Source organism: Poecile atricapillus, chromosome 22, assembly GCF_030490865.1.
Source record: "Poecile atricapillus isolate bPoeAtr1 chromosome 22, bPoeAtr1.hap1, whole genome shotgun sequence".
NCBI classification, from domain to species: Eukaryota; Metazoa; Chordata; class Aves; order Passeriformes; family Paridae; genus Poecile; species Poecile atricapillus.
In genome coordinates, this window is record NC_081270.1 from 8040909 (window position 1) to 8057495 (window position 16587).

A 16587-nucleotide genomic window follows, 5' to 3' on the forward strand; every position below is an offset into this window, starting at 1 on the left:
CTGAAGGGGCGTGAAGGGGCACGTGCCCGGCTGTGCACCCGTGGGGGAGAGGTGGGCACAGGGTCCCCAGGGATCTCCCACAGAGCTTTGTAAGGAGCCAAGGGGGTTTGGGGGTGCATATGGGCACAGCTGTTCCTGTGCTTTGGATGACCCTGTGAGTACATCCCTGGCTGTCCCTTTGCTCTGTAGGACCAGGTGGGCACCCGGGGGCATCTCCACACCCTGAATGTCCCTGCACACACCCAGGAGCGCCATGCTGTGTCCCCTTCCCCTCACCTTGCTCTTGGCAGTGCAGACGAAGGTGACATCGGCCCCAGGCTGCACCCGCTGCACCCGCTTCTCCTCCACGGTGACGGTGATGGGCTTGTCGGGGGTTTCTGTGTCCACACAGAGAGCTGAGCCTTGCTCCTGCCTCCCCTCTGTGCATGTCCCCGCCCTCGGTGACAACGACCTACCGGTGACGATGACCTCGGCGCGGCTGGAATTGCTGTGCCGAAGGTTGCGGCAGGAGCAGACGTAGACACCGGCTTCAGAGGGCTGGATGCTGGGGAAGTGCAGCTCCTCACCTGGGGGGACACGCAGGTGACCCCCCACACCTTGGGGACACCCCGATGTCCCCCCGGAGCCCCCCAGTACCTTGTCGGCGGCTCTGGGCGCCCCCGGGGAGGGGCTGCCCGTCCTCCCGCACCCAGTGGTAGTAGAGCGGGGGCTCCCCGCTGGCGTGGCAGCGCAGGGTGACCGCGCTCCCCTGCGGCACCGAGGTGCGAGGGGGGTGCACACGCACGGCCAGCGCAGGAGGGGGCCCCGCGGGGACACAGAGCTGTCCCCGCACCGTGGGGTCACCCGTGTAACCCGGGGCACAGCTGCGGGGAACAACGGGGCAGTGAGCTTGTGGGAACATAGAGGGCTGCAAGTGGGAGGATGTATACTGGGGTGGGTATGGGGATGAGCATTTTGGGGTACACAGGGTGGGTATACTGGGGTGTTTATCAGGGTACACAGGGTGGGTATATTGGAGTGATTATCAGGGTACACAGGGTGGGTATTTTGGGGTGAGCACATCAGGATGGCTATAGCAGGGTGGTGACTGTATCAAGGTGGGCACTTTGGGGTGTCTCTATTGGGGTGAAGCCATCAGGGTAGGTGCACTGTATTGGGGTGCGTATGTCAGGCTGAGCCCTTTAGGATGGAAAATCTGAGCTGAACTCGTTGGGGTGAGTGCATCATGGGGGTACAGCGGGAGAACATTATGGTGGCTGTATTGGGGTGGGTGTATTGGAGAGCACATGGCAGTGAACCCACCAGGGCAGGTATAGCAGAGTGGGTACACAGGGGTGAGCCCATGGAGCTGGTTTTTGAAGGGCTATATTTGGGTCGGTTCTGGCAGGGGGTATATTGGGATGAGCCCATGGGGTGGGTTTTTGGGGCAGGTTTTGGGGTGCCAGCAGCCTCACCGCTCGCAGTACTGCCCAGTGTAGCCTGGCTCACAGGCGGTGCAGCGGTACCCGCTGCCTCCCAGACTCTCACAGGTCCTGGAAAACCTGCAGGGATGGAGCAGAGTGAGGGCACGTCCCTTCCCCAGCACCCCCAGCCCAGCACCCCCAGCCCAGTGCAGACACCCACTGGTTTTCAGGGTATGGGAGGGGACAGGCGCAGGGCTGGCAGTCCTCGGGGGTCCCAGCACTGGCGTCCCCGTAGAAGCCGGGGGCGCACTGGTCACAGAAGTCCCCTGCCGTGTTGTGCAGGCATCCCTGGGGGATAGTGGGGGCACAAATCGGGGGTGTCACGGCTGGGGTAACACCACAGCACCCCCAAAAACGATTGGAATGTGGGGCCTTACGGAGCAGGCGCCGCTCTCAGGGTGGCAGCTCTCGGAGTGGCCGTTGCACTCGCACAGCTCACAGTGCCCCAGGTACAGACCCCCGCCCGTGCGTGTGTACCCGGGGGCACAGTCCTGCCAGAAGGGACACCACAGTCACACCGGGGGGATGCTGAAGGGGGGATGAGGCTGATGGGGGGGATGGGGGTGACCCAGGGGACGATGTGGGGATGCCAGGGATGCTGAAAGGTGATGAGGACGTGAGGGAGGGGACTGGGGGACAGATGGATGATGAGAGGTGTGCTGGGGGGTTGATGAAGGGTGCTGGGTGTGATGCTGGGTGGGAGTGTGGTAGGGGTGATGATGGGGAGGATCATGGGGAGTCATGGGGGGGTGATGATGGGGTGTGATATGGGAGGTGATGGGGGAGTGATGGGGATACTGGGGGGATGCTGGGATACTGGGGGGATGCTGGGGGCTGATGGGCAATGATGGCACTGCTGGTGGTGATGATGGTACAATGATGGAGGGATGCTGGGGGTGATGGGGGGATGCTGGGGGGTGTTGAAAGATGATGAGGGGGTGACACTGGAGGGGAGAATGGAGGGGTGATGGGGGTGAGGCTGACGGGATGATGATGGGTTTGATGAGAGCATGGAAGGATGATGATGATGCCGGGGGGTGATCGGGGCGATGATGAGGAGATACTGGGGAGGAGGGTAGCGAGGTGATGGGGGTGACAGGGTGACACTGGGAGGGACTGCGCTCACCTGGCAGGACAGCCCGTGGTATCCGGGGGGACAACGACATTCCTCCACCTCGGGGGCTGGGGGCAAGCCGGGCTGGGGGGGCACAGCCGTGTCCATGGCCACGTCGGCGATGGCGGCCACGGCTGTGCTCGTGGAGTAGGTGGCTCGGATGAGGATCTCATCCAGGTCAGCCAGTGCCATCAGCAGGTGCTCCCGTGTCGCTGGCTGCCCGTCTGGCCGCTGCCAGTATTGCTGCAGGAACAGGGGGGTTGGTGGGGGACACACTCTGGGAAAGGGGGACACCAGGAACAAAAGCTGCCCACCACCTCCTACCTCCCGAAAAATGATCTCGAAGGCCTGGGGGGTCCGCGGGGGCAGGCTGGGCTGGTAGGCCACCAGTGTGATGTCATTGCCCTGTGGACAAGAGAGCCAAGGGGCTCAGGGGGTCCTGCTGTCACCGGGGGTGTCCCTGCCCCGCCCCAGCCAGCACCCCCTTACCGTGATCTGGACGTCGGCGTCGGGCAGGGCGGCTCCCTGTCCCCCCGGGGTGTAGGTCAGGGTATAGCGGAGCCGACCACCATAGGAACCCACCTGCACCAGGAGACAGGAGGGATGAGAATGGCAGTGGGAAAGGGAAGGGCTGGGATGAGGTGGGATGGGCAAAGGGAAGAGGAAGAGGATGGACATGATGGGGACAGGGATGGGGAAGGTGGTGAGATGAAACAGAGATGAGGAAGAGGAGAGCGAAAAGGAAGACGAGAAAGTGGAAGGGGACAGGGGAAAGCAAGAGGATAGGGATGAGGATGGATGGGGAGGGGATGGGATGGGGAAAGAGAAAGAAAAGAATGGGGATGATGATGGGGACAGGGGATGGCACAGAACAAGGATGGAAAAGGTGACAAATATGAGAAAAGGGGAAAAGGGAAAGGAGAAGGGGAAGAAGAAAAAGGAGAAGGGCAGAGACAAGGAGGCTGTGCCCATTCCCCCTCCCCAGCAGTGCCCAGGGTGTCCATGGGGAAGGGTTCAGCCCCTGGCAGGGCATTCCCATGGCTCCCATGGCTCCTGCCAGGAATCCCCCTGTTACCTTGTCTCCCTGGTAGGGGGGTGGCAGCTGCCAGTAGTAGGAGTCAGGGGGCAGCTCCCTGAAGCGCTCATAGGTCAGATGGGGCTGGGGGTGCCCCAGCTGCACCCCAAAGCCGCTGCTCACGTGGGTGCTGCGCTGGCGGTTCACCAGGGAGAACCCCTGGGCATCCCCCGGGGCAAAGGATGTCCGGATCTGCGAGATGGAGGGGTGAGAGGGGTCTGGGACAGCTGGGGACACCCTGGGGACACGTGGGGATGACAGGGTACACTCACAGTGCCACGGGCGTAGGCAGTGCTGGTGCAGTGCTGAACGATGCCCATGCAGAAGCAGGGCAGGCACCCAGCCGGCTCATCCCCACTCAGGTGGAAGTGGTGGGGACGGCACGTGGCACAACGGGGACCTTCCACGTTAGCCTGCAGGGGAAAACAGCACGGTGACATTGCCCTGTCACCCCTCCTGGGGCTGGGGACACACACACAAGGCTCACCTTGCAGTAACACTGCCCGTTGGCATCGCAGCCCTCGCCGGTGCTGCCACGTGGGTCACACTGGCACTGCACACCGGGGACACCAGGCACTGAGGGGTGACACACAGTCAGCCACAATCCTCCTTAGTGCCACCACAGGGGACACCGCTTCGTCCCTGCCCTGTGACACTCACCTCGGCACGGCTCTCCCCGCAGAGGGTCCCCCACGTACCCGGGCGAGCACCTACGGTGGGACAAAGCAAAATGAGGCAGTGAGAGGAGTGCTCACCCCAAAAACACTCCCTGCCCCACCTCAGCATCCCTGTCACCTCTCGCAGAGGCGGCCACTGTGCCCTGGGGCACAGGCACTGCAGGTAGGCTGCCCATCAGTGTCCTCAAAGCAGATTGTTGTCACTCTGTGGAGGGGACAAAGGGACAGGTGACTCCCAGTCAGCATCCTCGGAGAGGTGACACACCACAGAATGGCACCTACTGGGTGTCCCCATGGGGTCCATGGCAGGGACAGGGCTGGCAGTCACCCGGGGTGCCCCGGGTGGCATCGCCATAGTAGCCAGGTTGGCACTTGTCACACTGGGGACCCTCCGTGTGATCCCGGCAGCCCTGTAAAGAAAGGGGGTGATGGCATTGGTGTCCCTGCCATGGGGGTCCCCGGGGTGTCCCCTGGCTGCCCCCAGCTGACCTGGCAGACGCCGGTGTCAGGGTGGCACTCGCTGGCATGGCCGTGGCACTGGCACGGCTCGCAGGTGCCCAGGTAGAGCCCGGCGGTGCTGCGGGTGTAGCCAGTGTCACAGTCCTAGAGGGGACACAGTGGCAGAGAGGTGGGACACGTTCCCACGGTGGCAGTGAGGGGACCTGGCGGTGAAGGCTCTCACCTGGCACGAGGCCCCGCGGTACCCAGGGGGGCAGGCGCAATCCTCCACCTCCAGCGCGGGCGGGCGGCCGGTAGCGTGTGGCACTGCCACATCCAGGGTGACATCAGCCAGTCTGCAGGGCCAGAGGGGAAGTCAGCACTGCACTGCCATCCTGCTGTGGCCCCTCCTGACTCCACAAGGAACTCACCTGCTCTCCTCTGGCTGCTCTGAGTAGGATGCCCGGATCATGAACAGGTCCACGTCGGCCAGGGCCATCAAGAGGTGCTCGCGGGTGGCATCGTGCCCATCTGAGCGGCGCCAGGCTCCCTGTGCCACACCAGGGTGACATAGGGGCTGTCATCCCCTTCTGCACCCAGCTCAGCCCCTGGGGCACCCAGGGTGAGCTCCCCATGGCACCCAGTCTGACCCCTGGGACCCCCAGGTGAACCCCTCCCCATGGCACCCAGTCTGACCCCCTCCCTCCCTGACCCCTGTGTCACACAGGGACCCCTCTCACCTCACGGATAGGCACAGTGACAGTGGTGGGGACACCAGCTGGAAAGGTGGCACTGGAGAAGTGCTCCAGGAGGATCCCATTGCCCTGGAGCAGGACATCAGGGTGCCAGGAGGGCAGGGGAGTGCCAGCCGGGGCCCGGTGTGTCACCGTGTACCGCAGCTCCCCACCATATGCTGTCACCTGTGGGGACACTCAGGGGTCACCCACTCCCCGAACTGGGCGGTGGGGACACACAAAGGGGCAGAGGCTGTGTCACCTTGTCCCCAGCGAAGGGTGCAGGCAGCACCCAGTAGTGAATGTCTCGTGGCAGCTTTGGGAAGGCATCGAAGTACAGCTCCCGTGGGGACACGAAGTGTGGCATGGCCCCCACCAAGCGTGCGCCTGACGCGTTGGCCAGGGGCAGCGGCGCCGAGTCCTCAGAGCTCAGTAACACCTGGGAGAGGGATTGTGGTGGGCATGGCCTGGCCTGGCACAGCATGGCACAGCATGGCACTGCTATGGCATGGCATGGAATAACACATCAAGACAATGACAAGACAGGACATGGTACAGGATGGCACAGCCTGTCCCATGCTGCAGGTACCTGGTGGCGGTGCCAGGCGGAGCTGGCACAGGAGCGGGACAGCCCCATGCAGAAGCAGGGCAGGCAGCCCGCGGGGTTGGCAGCGCTCAGGTGGAAGGTGCCAGCGGCGCAGGAGTCACAGAGCCGGCCACGGACGTTGGGCTGGGGCACAGGGCAGGCAGGGGTGAGCGGGGAAATGGGTGGGACTGGGTGAGCAGGGAATTGGTGGGACTGGGTGCAGAGGGTGGGATGGATGCTGGGGGAGCCCAGGGACCAGACTGGATGCCATGGGGGGTTGTCATTGGTGCTGGGGGGGCTGGACTGGGTAGCGCAGGGACTGGACTGGGTACTGTGGGGGGTGGGACTGGTTGCCTCAGGGGATCTGAATGGGGGGAGGACTGGGTGCTATGGGGCAGAGGTGGGATGGGTGCTAGGGCAGGGACTGGGTACCTGGGACCAGGCTGGTGCAGTGGGAGATGGCAACACCCAGCCCCCCATTGCCCCCCACTGTCCCCAGCAATGTCACCCCACTGCTCCCCCCATCCTCACCTTGCAGCGACAAGTGCCACCTGCCTCGTCCTGGCCCCCACGGGCATCACACTTGACGAGCTCCTGGCCTGCAGTCAGGCAGTCAGGGTGTGGGTGGGGGGCACCCAAGGGTGCGGGGACCCCCCAGCCAGCACCCTCCACTCACCAATTGGGGTGCACTTGCCACCCGGCTGGATGGGGTCTCCCTCGTAGCCTGGGGCACACCTGTGGAGGGGTGGGGGACAGGTGGGTGACAGGTGGGTGACAGGAGGGGGGTCTCAGGTGTTGAGGGAGGGACCCCCCACCCACCTCTCGCAGCGGCGGCCGGCGTATCCGGGAGCACAGGCGTCGCAGGTGGCCTGGCCATCTGTGTCCAAAAAGCACGACTCTGAGAACCTGTGGGTGACAGTGACGGTGATGCCGGGGCAGTGACATCAGGAGCTGGTCCCTGGGATCAGCACCCACCTGCGAGATGGCTCCGTGTAGGGACAGGGACAAGGGTGACAGGCAGTGGCTGTGCCCTTGGTGGCATCGCCGAAGAAGCCAGGTTTGCACTTCTCGCACTGGGGACCCTCCGTGTTGTGCTGGCAGTTCTGGGAGGGGGACACGTTACAGGGAAGTGGTGATCCTGTGCTGTGTCCCTGTCCCCTTGTCACCTCATCAGCCTCTCACTCCTTACCAAGCAGTGCCCAAAAACGGGGTCACAGGTGCTGGAGTGGCCGTGGCAGCCACAGCCAGAGCAGGTCCCCAGGTAGGGTCCCCTTGTCACCCGCTCGAAACGGGGGGCACAGCGCTGGCACGACAGCCCCGTGTAACCCACGGGGCACCTGGGGACAGAGCAGTGTGACAGTGGCATCACAGCAGCAGTGGCATTGGGCCCATGACCTCGCTGCCAGCGGTCACCTGCACTCCTCGATGTCGCCAGCTGGCCCCAGGCCGGTGTCCACGCTGCTGGTGATGTCCATGGCCACGTCGCTGAGCCCCACGCTGGCCATGCGCCCGTCGTACACTGCCCGGATAAAGATGCCATCCAGCCCCTGCAGCACCAGCAGCAGCAGCTCCCGGCTCACCGGAGCACCCTGCTCGTCCTCCCAGTGGTCCTGCCAGGACAGTGACAGCAGTGTCACAGCAGGGTGATGGCAATGCTGCCATCACCCACCTGCCATGACCAGCATCAGTACCCATCACCAGCATCACTCATCCATCACCACCAGCATCACCTCTCCACCATCACCATCACCATCACCATCACCATCACCATCCCTTCCCACACCCACCTCGGTGAGGGGCACGTGCCGCCGGTTGAGAACATCTGGCTGGGTGTCACCAGCACGTGCCCGCAGCTGCCGCCCGTGGCCCCGCAAGAGCAGGTCAGGGTGGGCGGTGGGCTCAGGGGGCCCCCGGCCCAGCCGGTACCGCACTCCGTAGCTCAGTGCTCCCCCGTAGGCATCCACCTGGCAGCACAGCGGGCTGTCAGCAGCCACTCCACTGCTGTGCCCAGCCCTTACCCCACCTCAGCATCACCTTGTCCCCAAGGAAGGGCTCTGGCAGTGCCCAGAAGGCATCTAGAGCCAGGAAGCGACGGGACAGGTCCAGGAGCTGGAATTCCTCAGTCCCCACATCCACATGGAGCTGGGTGGCCGAGAGCACCGGTGCGGATGGCGCTGCTGGCACCGTCACATTGACACCTGCAAGGAAACACTCAGCCCCTGCTGTGCTCACTGCCCCTGGCCCTCGTCCCCACCACTCACCCTTGAAGTTGTCAGGGTGGTTGAAGCGCAGGTGGAGGCGGTGGCGGTGCCGGGTGGTGGCACGGCAGGAGGTGGTGACACCAAAGCAGAAGCAGGGCAGGCAGCGGGATGTCCCTGTCACCTGGAAGTGGCCCTCGGGACATGGCCCTGTGGGAGATGAGACAGAGGGTGATGGTGACAGTGCCACGGTGGGATTGGTGGCATGGAGCGGGGAGGGGCTCCTCACCAGGGCGGGTGACGGTGAGGATGCTGTCAGGTATGCCGAACACCATGCCCAGGGTGTTGATGGCCTCACAGGTGTAGGCGCCTTGATCAGCTTCCTTCACATCCCGGATAGTCAGGGTGCCCTGGCCAGCCTCACTCACGATCGACACCCTACGGGGCACATTTGCTACCCAGAGCCTGGCACAAGCGGAGCCTGGCACTGCCAGGAACCACACACAGCCCCACACACAGACACACACAGACAGCCCCACACACACCCACACAGCCCCACACAGCCCCACACAGCCACACACACAGCCCCACACAGCCACACACAGCCCCACACAGCCACACCCACACAGCCCCACACAGCCACACACAGCCACACACAGCCCCACACACCCACACAGCCCCACACAGCCCCACACAGCCCCACACAGCCCCACACAGCCCCACACACCCACACACAGCCCCACACAGCCCCACACACCCACACACAGCCCCACACAGCCCCACACAGCCCCACACACCCACACACAGCCCCACACACCCACACACCCACACACCCACACACAGCCCCACACAGCCCCACACACCCACACAGCCCCACACAGCCCCACACACCCACACACACACCCACACACACCCACACACAGCCCCACACAGCCCCACACAGCCCCACACAGCCACACACAGCCCCACACAGCCCCACACAGCCACACACACCCACACACAGCCCCACACAGCCCCACACACCCACACACAGCCCCACACAGCCCCACACACACAGCCACACACAGCCCCACACACAGCCCCACACACCCACACACAGCCACACACACCCACACACACCCACACACACCCACACACAGCACCTGACACACCTGGTGCTCTGCATACCTGGCACACCCAGTGCCCCACACACCTGGCACAGTGCCCCACACACCCAGTACACCCAGTACACCCAGTGCCCTGCACACCCAGTGCCCCACACACCCAGTACACCCAGTACACCCAGTGCCCCCCACACCCAGTGCCCCCCACACCCAGTGCCCTGCACACCCAGTACACCCAGTACACCCAGTGCCCCCCACACCCAGTGCTCTACACACCCAGTACACCCAGTACACCCAGTACACCCAGTGCCCTGCACACCCAGTGCCCCACACACCCAGTGCCCTGCACACCCAGTACACCCAATACACCCAGTACACCCAGTGCCCCCCACACCCAGTGCCCCCCACACCCAGTGCCCTGCACACTCACTGCCCAGCCCCAGCACAGGAGCCCATTCCCTCTCCAGTGCCGGTTCATGTGCAAGCCCAGCTCACCTGTGGCTGCTGGGGGTGTGTCCCCAGTTCAGGCGCCAGGTGATGATGGGGGTGGGGACACCGGTGGCTACACAGGTGAAGGTGACGGTCTGGCCTGGCACCGCTCTCACTGACTCCCGTGGCAGCGTCACCACCTGTGGGGGCACTGCCACCACCACCCCGTGTGGTGGCGGTCATTGTCACTGCCACTGGCACCCTCTGCTCTGTGTGGCACCACTGGAAAATGGGGACACTGTCACCGCCACCCCAGACCCACCCAGGGACAGGTTCTTTGGCATCATATCTCCAGTCCAGTTTGGGGACAGAGTCCCCAGTGTGACACCCAACCTGGTTCTGTGACATGCCCCCAGCACAGCACTACCCAGGGCAAGCTTCCAGCACGGGGTCCCCAGCCTGGTGCCACGGCACAGGCTTCCCAGTGTGGCCCTGCCAGGGGACAGGGTCCCCAAAGTGGTGACCATCACTGTGCCACAGCACAGGGACCTGGACACAGTGTCCCCAGTACTGTCCTGGGGCACTGGGCATGTCTCAGGCAGATTCCCCAGCCCTGTACTATGGCACAAGGCTCCTGGGCAGTGTCCCCAGCCTGGTGTCACAGCAGAGGGTCCCTGGCACAGCTCAGACACAGCTGTATCCCAGGGACAGCTTGGGCAGCATCCCCATCCAGGTGCCACAGCACCACATGCCCCCAGCATCACAGCACCCCTGGGACAGCATCCCCAGCCCAGCCTTAGTCCCCATGTCCCCTCCCTGCTGAGCTGTCTCCGGTGTCACTCACCACATCCAACCTCATCGCTGCGGTCAGGACAGTCGGGCTCCCGGTCACACTGGTAGCTGGCTCGGATGCAGCTCCCGCTGGACACGCACCGGAATTCCGCTGGTCCGCACGCTGCACCGGGTGCCTTGGTGGCTGCAGGGGGTCACAACACAATGTCAGCCGTGTCCCCGTGTCCCCACGTGTCCCCAAGCCCCCGTACTCACGGCAGTCGCTCTCGTCGGAGCCGTCTCCGCAGTCATTCTCGCCGTCACAGCGCCAGAGCTTGAGGGCGCAGTGCCCATTGTCACATTTGAACTCGTTGGGCTCACAGGGGGACAGGGTGCCTGGGGGGCATGGAGCAAGTCAGCACCCAGAATCGATTGGGTTGGAAAGGACCTTTGAGATCATTGATGACCCAACACCACCTCATCAACCACACCATGGCACTGAGTGCCACATCCAGGCTTTCCTTAAACACTTCCAGGGACAGTGACTCCACCACCTCCCTGGGCCACTTCCAATGTCCAGTTACCCTTTCTATGTAGAGCTGCTTCCTAACATCCAGCCTGAACCCCTCCTACACACCTTAGGGCCGTGTCCTCTCATCCTGTTCCTAGTTCTCTGGGAACAGAGCTCAACCCTCACCTGGCTGCATTCTCCTGTCAGGGAGCTGTAGGGATAAGGTTCCCCCTGAGCCTCCTTTCCTCCAGGCTGAGCCCCCCCAGCTCCCTCAGCTGTACTCAGCTGCCCCTCACAGGACTCGTGTCCCAGACCCTTCCCCAGCCTTGCTGCCCTTCTCTGGACATGCTCCAGCATTCCTAAACTGGGGCCCAGGACTGGGCACAGCACTTGAGGTGCAGAAGAATCCCTGCCCTGCTCCTGCACACCATTCCTGATCCAGGCCAGGGGCCATTGGCCTTCTTGGCCACCCAGGCACAGCTGTCTCATGTCCAGCTGCTGTCCATCAGTGCCCCAGCTCCCTTTCTGCCTGGCTGCTGTCCAGCCACTCTGTCCCCAGCCAGCATCTGGTGACCAGGCACCGACTGCACCGTCTCCCAGCCATCAGCCAGCTCCTAGCCCAGCACAGAGTGAACCTGCCCAAGCCATGGACTGCCAGCTTTTCCAGGAGCTTGCCACGGGACACAGTGTCCAAGGCTTTGCTGAAGTGCAGGCAGAGCCCCCCAAAGCCTCGCCATCCCCCAGGACCCACCGCAGGCGTCCTCGTCGGAGCCATCGGCGCAGTCGCGCTCTCCGTCGCACAGGTAATCGCGGGGGACGCAGCGCCCGTCCCTGCAGGCAGCCTCGCCCTCCCGGCACCCCCCGGCGGGTTTTGGGGGGCGGGCGGGCGGCGCTGGGGTGGTGCCTGCGGGGCGGGTGCTCAGCGGGCGCGTGGTGGCCGGGTGGGCAGTGCTGGGGGGTGGCCCTGGGGGGGGCTCTGGGGGCAGATAAATGGGGGGTTATGGGGGGACTTAGGGGGAAATGGGGGTAAAGAGGGAGGGTTGGGTGAGATTGGAGGGGAGGGGTACGAGGGGGGGCTTATGGGGGAGGTGTAGGGGCAAAATGGGGTGCAGAGGGGTTATACAGGGGAAAAAGGGTGTGAGGAGTGTTTATGGGGGCATAGCAATAAAGTAGGGGTGCAGGGGGATTAAAGTGAGAAATGGGGATGCAGAGTGGTATAGGGGGATATACCAGGCAAAAGGGGGCGTGGGAAATGTTTATGGAGGGCCCAGGGGTTAAGGGGGTGCAGGAGGAGAGTACAGGAAGGTTATAGACAGGAAAAGGGGTGCAGAGGGGAAGTGACAGGGCCATGGGGTGGGGAATGGGGGGCAGGGGGTTCATGGAGACAGAGGAGGTTCCAGGTGTGCTGAGCTGCCTCACCACATCCCTCCTCATCAGAGGCGTCGCGGCAGTCGGGCCGGCGGTCACAGCGATATTCCACAGCCACGCACTCCCCACTCCCACAGGAAAACTCCCCCACGGTACAAGCGCGTGGCTGGGGGGTCACTGCAGCCAGGGAAGGAGCACAGTCAGGGGGTCACCCCAAAACATCCCCCACCCGAGTTTGGCCAGGGTCAGTACACGCCAGGATGTGAGAGCCAGTGGAGTAACGCAGGTTGGGACATGGTGCTCTGAGCCCCCTGGCCCAAAACCGCTCCAGAGCACCCCCAAAACCCCCCAGGCTCCCCCCAAAGCCCCTCCCAGGCTCACCGGCTCCCAGGCGACGGAACTGGAAGCCCTGGGGGGAGGTGAGGTAGGAGGCGATGGAGCCGCCGGCCAACACGTCCCGCAGGACCCCCTCGAGCTGCGCCTCGTCCCCGTTCCCCTCTGAGCCCACATCCAGCTCCACGAACACATCCCCGTCCAGCTGCCTGGAGGATGAGGTGTCAGCACCCCAAAACTGCCTCACTGCACCCCAAAATCTCCACATTGCACCCCAAAAGCTCCTCGTTGCGTCCCAAAACATCCCCTTCACCTCCCATCTGCCCCATCACCCCCAAAACCTCCCTGCACTCCCAAAAGTTCCTTGCTGCACCCCAAAATCCCCCCAGACGACACCTTGCTCCCCCAGACCTCCCTGTCTCACCTGTTTTCCTTCCAAAACCCCCTGGGCCTCCTCCCAAACCCTCTAAGCCCCTCTAGACTCCCCCAGGCCCCCCGAGACCCCCACTCACTTGATGAAGACCACACTGACCACCTGCTCCCCAGGCACTTTGTAATACTCTGACTCCAGCTGTTGGGGGGCAGAAAATGAGGGGTCAGGAGGGTCCCTTGGGTGCCCCCCACCCCCAGCACCCCCCCGAGTCTCCCCAGTCCTCACCGTATCCACAACAGCCTCAGAAATCTCCTTGAATTCCTCAGAATCGGGGTCCTCCAGCCGTGAGCTGTAGTCGATGCTGTGGGTGAAGTTCACCAGCGCCCGGAAATAAACTGGGGGCAGGAGGTGCCAAAGTTGGGGAATGGGGTGTCAAAACTAGGGGGTGGCACCTGCACACCCAAAAAATCCCCCCCGTGACTCTCACCCAGCTGTGACCCCTCCCATCCAGATGTTCCCTCTGCTCCCCAGCTGCGTCTGGGATCCCACCCAACAAAGCACAGGAGGAAGAAAAGTGGGGGTGCAGCAAAGGGCAGTCCCCAAAAAGTGTCACTTACTGACGGGGGGGTCATCCTCGGGCTCAGCCACCACCATGCCCGCGGGCGCGGGGCGGAGCCTGGGCGCTGCCCCCAGGGAGGAGGAGGAGGAAGAGGAAGAGGAGGAGGAGGATGAAGAGGAGACAGAGGTTGAGAGCGGTGCCAGCGGGGACCAGCCCGGGGCCAGGTGCCATCCACAGCGTCCCCTTACCGGTGGGTGCCAGCCCGCTGCTGGGGGCCGGGCTCACGACTTTCGGTGGCCAGGGAACACCACTGCCATCCTCCCCACTGCCATCTGCGTGGGCAAAGTGTGAGGGTGGCACCTGCCTGCGGGGACCCCCACAGCTGTGCACACCCTCCCACAGGGACACACACCAAGTCACGGTGGTCACCCACCAGTGCCACATTTTCCACTAAATGCCACCAGATCCCAGTGCCATCCACGACAGGGACAATGTGGTGGCATCAGGGGGGGCATCCACACGTGTGACACATTCCCATGGTGACGCACACCCATGGTAGCAACCACCTGGTGACATTTTACTGCCAGACGCCACCAGGTCCTGGTGCCACCTGCCCTGGGGACAACACGGGAGCACCCAGGGTGGCATCTACTCATGATGACACCCACTCACGGAGACATTCACCCACGGTGATGCTCACCCACTCAGTGCCACCCTGCCACCAGCTGCTGCCAAATCCTGGTGGCATCTGTGACGGGGCCAGCACAAGTGGCACTCGCTCACAGTGACATCCACCCACCCAGTGTCACCTTATCAGCAGATGCCACCGGGTCCAAGTGGCAATCACAACAAGGACAGTGCACACAGCATCCAGGGTGGCATCCACATACCCAGTGCCACCTCCGTGCTGGATGCCATCAGTCCATTTCCCATCTGCGATGGGGACACTTGAGGGAGCGGCACCCATGGTGGCACCAACTGATGGTAACACCCCCCACCTAGTGACAGCCATTCATGTCACACCCACCCACGGTGACATCCAGCCACAGTGACTCCCACCCCTGGTGGCACTGACCCGCCCAGTGCCACCTTACCACCAGGTTCCATCCACAGCGGGGACTGTGCAAGTGGTACCCAGGGTGGCATCAGGACCCACCCACCCTGATGTCCCCTGAGGTCCCCTCACCTCCAGAGGCCACCAGGTCTTCGTCATCTGACAGGTGCCGGTAGTAGCGCCTTCCCTGTGTGTCCCCGACGTGATCGGCCACCGTGTCCTCGGGGAAGGCGTCGGCCCAGCTGCGGGTGCCGCCGGCGACCTGGGGGATGGGGCCACCATGGGACGGGACCACGGCGGGTGACCAGCCACGTCACCCCGAAACGGGGGGGGAACGGGGGCTGTTCGTGGCTGTGCGGTGGCGTCACCGGCAAGAGGGAGCGGGATGAGCACACACCCTCCGCATTCCTGCACCGACCAGCACGGGGACCGCCGGCACCGGGACCGCCGGGATCACCGGCACCGGGATCACCGGGACCTCCGGCACCAGGACCGCCGGGATCACCGGCACCGGGACCACCGGGATCACCGGGACCGGGACCGCCGGCACCGGGACCAGCGGCGCCGGGATCACCGGCACCGGGTGCGGGCTCGGGGGCGTGTGCCAGGGAGCCCAGTGTGCACACGGGTGTGCAGCGACACGGGAAGTGTGTGCACACACATTTACACTGCTCCGCGTGTGCACTGACACGGGGACACGCGTGCGCTGCCCCACGCAGGAACCGCAGTGTGCACACGCGGACACGGGGACAAGCGTGCAGTGACACCTGGCTGTGCACACCACAGAACGTGTGCGGGCACTGCCACACGCGTGACCTGTCACAGGTAACACGCTGTGACACCTGGCTGTGCACACAGAACGCGTTCGGGCACTGCCACACGCGTGACCTGTCACAGGTAACACGCGTGGCTGTGCACACAGAACATGTGCGGGCACTGCCACACGCGTGGCCTGTCACAGGTAACACGCGTGGCTGTGCACACACATTTCCACGCTTTCTGCATGCACCAACACAAAGCCGTGCCCACAGCCGGCCGTGCACGCGTGTTGGCACCACCACACGCGTGCAGCACCGCGGGGATGTGTGTGAGCACACACGCCACGGCAGCCACCGACAGGTGACACCGCCACAGCCGAGCCCTGACACACACGCGTGTGCCCCAGCCGGGTGTGCCCCAGCCGGGCGTGCCCCGGTGCCCACGGGCCCGGGCACACGCGTGTGCGGCGCCGCCGGTGCCCCCGGCCCGGCCCCGGCAGGAATCCGTCGCAGCAGCACTTTGCTGTGCAAACAAGCGCCGGGGGGATTAGGCGGGCGCTGGGGGGGACGGGACACGGGGGGAACACGGGGACAAGGGGGGTACACAGGGGGGCACACGGGGCACGCGGCCACGCGGACGGGAGGACTCAACTCCCCCGGGGGTCTGGCTGGGGAGGCCCCTCGTGGGTGTCAGCTCACACCCCACGCAAGGGGAAACTGAGGCACGAGGCCATGTGTGCTTGAGTGAGCCTCTGCCGCTCCCCAGATGTACCGTGAGTGTGAGCGCTCGGCACCCACATCCCCACACACGGACCGAGTGCGTGCGGGCTCTGCCGCCCCGTTCCCAGCCGCGCACGGAGCCCATGGGTGCCAGCCCCTGCTCCCCAGCCCCTTGGTGCCCTGGACTCGCCCCCAGCCGTGCACCGAGCCCATGGGTGCCAGCCCCTGCTCCCCATCCCCTCAGTGCCCTGGACTCGCCCCGCAGCCGGGCACGGAGCCTGCGGGGGCTCATTCCCGTCGCCGCACACCCAGCCCGGCCGGCG

At 64.2% G+C, this 16587-nt stretch overlaps 1 protein-coding gene across 5 annotated transcripts in view; it reads right to left on the reverse strand.

Annotated features, from left to right (window-relative positions):
- The window catches only part of HSPG2 (heparan sulfate proteoglycan 2), a 37044-nt gene that overhangs the window by 16738 nt on the left and 3719 nt on the right, over window positions 1-16587 (reverse strand). For 4 of the 5 annotated variants that reach the window (XM_058854796.1, XM_058854793.1, XM_058854794.1 and 1 more), the window contains exons 2-43: window positions 14919-15048; window positions 13981-14064; window positions 13791-13856; window positions 13459-13568; window positions 13313-13371; window positions 12849-13009; window positions 12519-12644; window positions 11851-12075; window positions 10865-10984; window positions 10662-10793; window positions 9884-10028; window positions 8575-8723; window positions 8349-8495; window positions 8122-8285; window positions 7875-8051; window positions 7501-7697; window positions 7277-7424; window positions 7063-7190; window positions 6907-6993; window positions 6764-6822; window positions 6619-6686; window positions 6091-6231; window positions 5764-5940; window positions 5508-5687; window positions 5199-5317; window positions 5012-5123; window positions 4819-4932; window positions 4612-4739; window positions 4448-4534; window positions 4313-4362; window positions 4140-4228; window positions 3925-4065; window positions 3653-3844; window positions 3067-3159; window positions 2902-2982; window positions 2590-2820; window positions 1841-1954; window positions 1624-1751; window positions 1455-1541; window positions 637-863; window positions 456-566; window positions 277-377 (exon numbers count right to left, since the gene is read on the reverse strand). In XM_058854796.1, coding sequence (XP_058710779.1) covers window positions 277-377; window positions 456-566; window positions 637-863; window positions 1455-1541; window positions 1624-1751; window positions 1841-1954; window positions 2590-2820; window positions 2902-2982; window positions 3067-3159; window positions 3653-3844; window positions 3925-4065; window positions 4140-4228; window positions 4313-4362; window positions 4448-4534; window positions 4612-4739; window positions 4819-4932; window positions 5012-5123; window positions 5199-5317; window positions 5508-5687; window positions 5764-5940; window positions 6091-6231; window positions 6619-6686; window positions 6764-6822; window positions 6907-6993; window positions 7063-7190; window positions 7277-7424; window positions 7501-7697; window positions 7875-8051; window positions 8122-8285; window positions 8349-8495; window positions 8575-8723; window positions 9884-10028; window positions 10662-10793; window positions 10865-10984; window positions 11851-12075; window positions 12519-12644; window positions 12849-13009; window positions 13313-13371; window positions 13459-13568; window positions 13791-13856; window positions 13981-14064; window positions 14919-15048 — 5385 coding nt within the window. The remainder of the gene's footprint in view (window positions 1-276; window positions 378-455; window positions 567-636; window positions 864-1454; window positions 1542-1623; window positions 1752-1840; window positions 1955-2589; window positions 2821-2901; window positions 2983-3066; window positions 3160-3652; window positions 3845-3924; window positions 4066-4139; window positions 4229-4312; window positions 4363-4447; window positions 4535-4611; window positions 4740-4818; window positions 4933-5011; window positions 5124-5198; window positions 5318-5507; window positions 5688-5763; window positions 5941-6090; window positions 6232-6618; window positions 6687-6763; window positions 6823-6906; window positions 6994-7062; window positions 7191-7276; window positions 7425-7500; window positions 7698-7874; window positions 8052-8121; window positions 8286-8348; window positions 8496-8574; window positions 8724-9883; window positions 10029-10661; window positions 10794-10864; window positions 10985-11850; window positions 12076-12518; window positions 12645-12848; window positions 13010-13312; window positions 13372-13458; window positions 13569-13790; window positions 13857-13980; window positions 14065-14918; window positions 15049-16587) is intronic. The other variant, XM_058854792.1, reaches the window with a different exon arrangement.